Source organism: Frieseomelitta varia, unplaced genomic scaffold, assembly GCF_011392965.1.
Source record: "Frieseomelitta varia isolate USP_RPSP 00005682 unplaced genomic scaffold, Fvar_1.2 scaffold_353, whole genome shotgun sequence".
NCBI classification, from domain to species: Eukaryota; Metazoa; Arthropoda; class Insecta; order Hymenoptera; family Apidae; genus Frieseomelitta; species Frieseomelitta varia.
Window position 1 is genome coordinate 905,891 of NW_025110094.1, and position 3,661 is coordinate 909,551.

The following is a 3,661-nucleotide window of genomic DNA, read 5'->3' on the forward strand; positions in this document are numbered from 1 at the left end:
AAAAAAAAAAAAAAAAAAAAAAAAAAAAAAAAGGGGGGGGGGGGGGGGGGGGGGGGGGGGGGGGAAGAGAGAAGTGGAGTGAGAGACGCGTTGCGCGTTGGGCGAAAACGGAAGACACGAGCGACAGAGATCGTGTAATGGATTAAGACGTCCCGCGAAAAATCGGCTCGCTGCTTGCGCGCGAGCCCGGTCCACGGGATATTTACGTATGTATGTATGTACAGATCTTGCGATGAAAACGCGACCGTTTTTGCGAGTATATACACGCTTATATATATATATATATATATATTTAGGTGGAAAGAGAAAAATGTCTACGACGACGAAGCAAGAGAAGAAAGAAAATGAGATACACATAGAGAGACAGACAGAGAGAGAAAGTGATGTCGGCTTAAACCTACGAGTATAGTTCCATCGTTGATCCGTGGAATGCCGGGGGACGTAGACGGTATGCCGCGAGCCTGCTCACCGGCCGTAAATACTGCACAATGCTCTGGAATCGTCCGAGCTCGAAAGGGTTCCAGGCGATCCAAAGGAGAGGAGAGGGGGAAAAGGAAAAAGAAGAGAGAAAAGAGGAAGAAGAGGAAGATATCTCCGAGGGAAAGCGATCGGGTGCGCGGTGCGTTTGCTCTGTCCGGCGGCGTGTGCGAATCGATTCGCCGCGCTCGACAAACGCGGTGACTAGCTGAAGAATTTTACAGAACGATCGCTCCCTGGATAGAGAGACCAAAGAAAGAACGAGTCTCTCTCTTTGTTTCTTTCTCTTTCTCGTTTTTTTTTTCTCTAGAATAGAAAGAAATTAGATGCTCGAGAGAAAGGAGCAGCGGAGGAGGAGGAGGAGGAGAAGAAGGAGGAGCAAGAGGAGGGAAGGTACGCGTGGATCAAGGAAAACGTTGTACGAAAGACGGGCCAGCAGGTGCGGAGAACTGGTCCCAACCGGTTCGACATCTGGTGGATTTTCGCCAGTGCGGCAACTGAATGCCCAGCCTCTTGCACTCGTGCGCGTACGCGGTGAACGACTCGCAGTAGCAGTTCTCGGTCGGGCACTCGCACATATCCTGCAGACACGCCTTGTAGTACATGGTCGGGTTCACTTTCTTGTGGCAAGCGTCGAAGATTTGCGATCTCAGCCTGTTGCACAACCTGAGCGACACACACCGTTCACCGTATTATCACGTGAGCTCCAACAGATCTATAGACTGTTCTGGCTAAAGAAAGAGAGAGGGGGAGAGAGTTACCTGTGATCTTTTCGTCCTCGGCAGCGCTTGGCTCGATCGAAATTCGCCACCGGCTTCGGCCTGACGCAGCTCCTCTTGGCTCCCACCAGCCACGATTGCCCAAACGGTTGTGGATCTTGCAACAGCTTGCCCCTTCGGTTGGTAAAATCGTCCTTCGGCAGAGAGTTGAAGTTGCCGCACAGACCACACAATCGTCCTCTGTACGAAGTCGGCGCCGACACCTCAAGGAAACTGATCCCGTCCCAGAGAACCTTGATTCCGATCTGCGTGCTCACAACTATGCTGTCGGTCGTGCGATTCACGTCCAGCCGGTTCGCCACGCGATACGGTATATCAATCTTCTTCCCGTTCACCTTCACTCGCATCTTTTGACCAAGATTCACCTTCAAGTCGCCCACCTATAAGCACCGATTTGCGCCATCGTGGCACGCACGTGATTGCCTCTGGTTCTCTGGTCTCTGGTCTCTGGTCTCGAGAGAGATTTGAGACTCGAGTTTGTCGCTCACCTTGATCGCGATCGTTTTCGTCCACGCGGAGAATCTCGTCGATCTGGCGTCGTTGGTCACTCGAACGCTGAACGTGTGCCCCGAACAGTCGCTGGCCAGCTGGTATTTACAAGCTCCCTTGAAGCTGAAAAACTTGCCGTCGAATGTGCGATAGTGCGGGTCACCGAACACCGTGCATACTCCGTCGCCTGTGAACAACAACAACAACAACTCACCGGTGATGTCCGGAGGAAAGGAAGAAAGAAAGAAAGAAAGGAATTTTCTCGGTGCTTACTTTCGACGCAGCGTGGACAGCACTGCCCCTCCGGATGCTCCAGCCTCGAGTTTGGAGGACATGGCAGGTTCAACGGCGGACACATGGGCATCGCGCACCGTACTTTGCCTTGCATACAGGCGCATGCCTTGCACGAGTCAAGCTTCCAACTTTCGCCATCCTGCCTAGGACAAAACAATACCTTTAATAAACGTACGTTCGAACGACGACCGGGATCGGAGCAGAGGAGATACTTGCCCCGTAAGTTTTGCCGGCGTAGGTGCACGACGGTCGAACCTCCTCCACCTCGGGGCACTGGGGACAGCAACGACCCGGCAGGGCGATCTGATGCTCGGCCGGGCAGTCGTGCACCGGGCAAGTCTCTCGGACGCACGAGACGGTGGAATTGGAGCAGCTGCAACGCGTGCACTGGTCCAGGTAGAACTGCATCCCGGAGTTGTAGACGCCGGTTCCGAGCATGCACGCGCCCTTCGGTGGCGACAGGTACCTTCGGCTGCCTGAAAACGACAACGTGGACAATCGGATCCAGAGAACAATTTTCACGAGAATTTTCTCGGCAACGTACCCTTGCAACGTGGACAACACTCGCCAGAATCGTGGACGATCTTCGAGCCAGGGCAGTGCAACACCGGGCAAGCCTGCTTCGCGCAGGTCAGTCGACCGGTGGCGTTGCATCTGCAAGTGACGCAGGGATCCTCGGTGGTGGTTACCGACCTGTCCGCCGTTACCAGCTGTCCGTTCACGTGACATCCTGCGAAACGCGAAACAAACGTGGACGATGTCATCAGTTGGATAGTTAGTCGACGACGAGGAGTAGCTGACGATCGAGAACATTGGCGATACTTACCGACGCACACTGGACAACACTGGCCGGCTGCGGCAGGGATAGGATTTGAACAGGGCGTGTAACAGTGCAATCGAGACTCGGTGATCACTCCGGCCTTGCAGCTGAAGATCCTGCACGGGTCGTTCTCCTCGATCCACTCGGTCTCGGATCCATGGTGGACACCGTTTTGCACGCAACCTTTCGAGTTGAGAAGAAAGCCACGTGAGCAAAGAGAGAGGAGCATTATTGTCAACACACGCCGATTATTGTTAATGTCCGGACACGTCAAGGTTCGAGTGCCTGTATTTTGTTTACCTTTCCGTTTACACAAGCATTACGCACTATGATATTAGCATTCCCAGCATCCCGAGGGAAATTTTGTAAAAATTGTTAGGAAGAAAATACAACACTACCACTGGGAAGAAATATTGGTAGAAACTAAGTGACTAAGAAAATTACGACGTTCTTTGCAACGGGGGCAAAGGAAAACTACAGTTCTGCCTAAACTGTTTACCTTTTGTTACCGAACGTCGGATATACGCGGCATCTATTGGAATAATCACGTATTAACCTCTTGCGTTGGAATGAAGTGCCACGCACGTCGAGAATTTTTTGTCTCAAAATAGCAATATTTTCTATAGGTTTAAGTACATTGAAGTATAACCCGGGCAAAAACAAATAATAAATTTATTACTTTTCAATAATTTCTATTTAGTGATATAATACCGACGAGTTCAAAAAGAAAGCGACATGTTATTGTGTTTGGTCGCTTATTATGGTCCGCAGTCAGTTGTCAACACAAGTGGTTAACCTCTAT

At 51.3% G+C, this 3,661-nt stretch overlaps 1 protein-coding gene across 1 annotated transcript; it reads right to left on the reverse strand.

The window, feature by feature from the left end:
• Positions 1-294: 294 nt before the first annotated feature.
• On the reverse strand, positions 295-3,436 carry LOC122530791 (BMP-binding endothelial regulator protein). The gene is made up of 7 exons (XM_043658090.1): positions 2,866-3,436; positions 2,584-2,769; positions 2,256-2,515; positions 2,019-2,178; positions 1,745-1,932; positions 1,239-1,636; positions 295-1,143 (listed from the first exon to the last, which is right to left on the reverse strand). Exons 1-7 carry the CDS (start codon positions 3,086-3,088, stop codon positions 882-884), a joined length of 1,677 nt encoding a protein of 558 aa, XP_043514025.1. The 5' UTR covers positions 3,089-3,436; the 3' UTR covers positions 295-881.
• Positions 3,437-3,661: the final 225 nt, after the last annotated feature.

Excerpts from the sequence above, each read along its gene's own strand:
- LOC122530791 (XM_043658090.1), bottom strand. The coding sequence starts at position 3,088 with ATGCTCCTCTCTCTTTGCTCACGTGGCTTTCTTCTCAACTCGAAAGGT. Across the intron at positions 2,770-2,865 it reads GTGTTGTCCAGTGTGCGTCG|GATGTCACGTGAACGGACAG; the intron begins GTAAGTATCGCC and ends CGCGTTTCGCAG. Across the intron at positions 1,144-1,238 it reads CGAGGACGAAAAGATCACAG|GTTGTGCAACAGGCTGAGAT; the intron begins GTAACTCTCTCC and ends TGTGTCGCTCAG.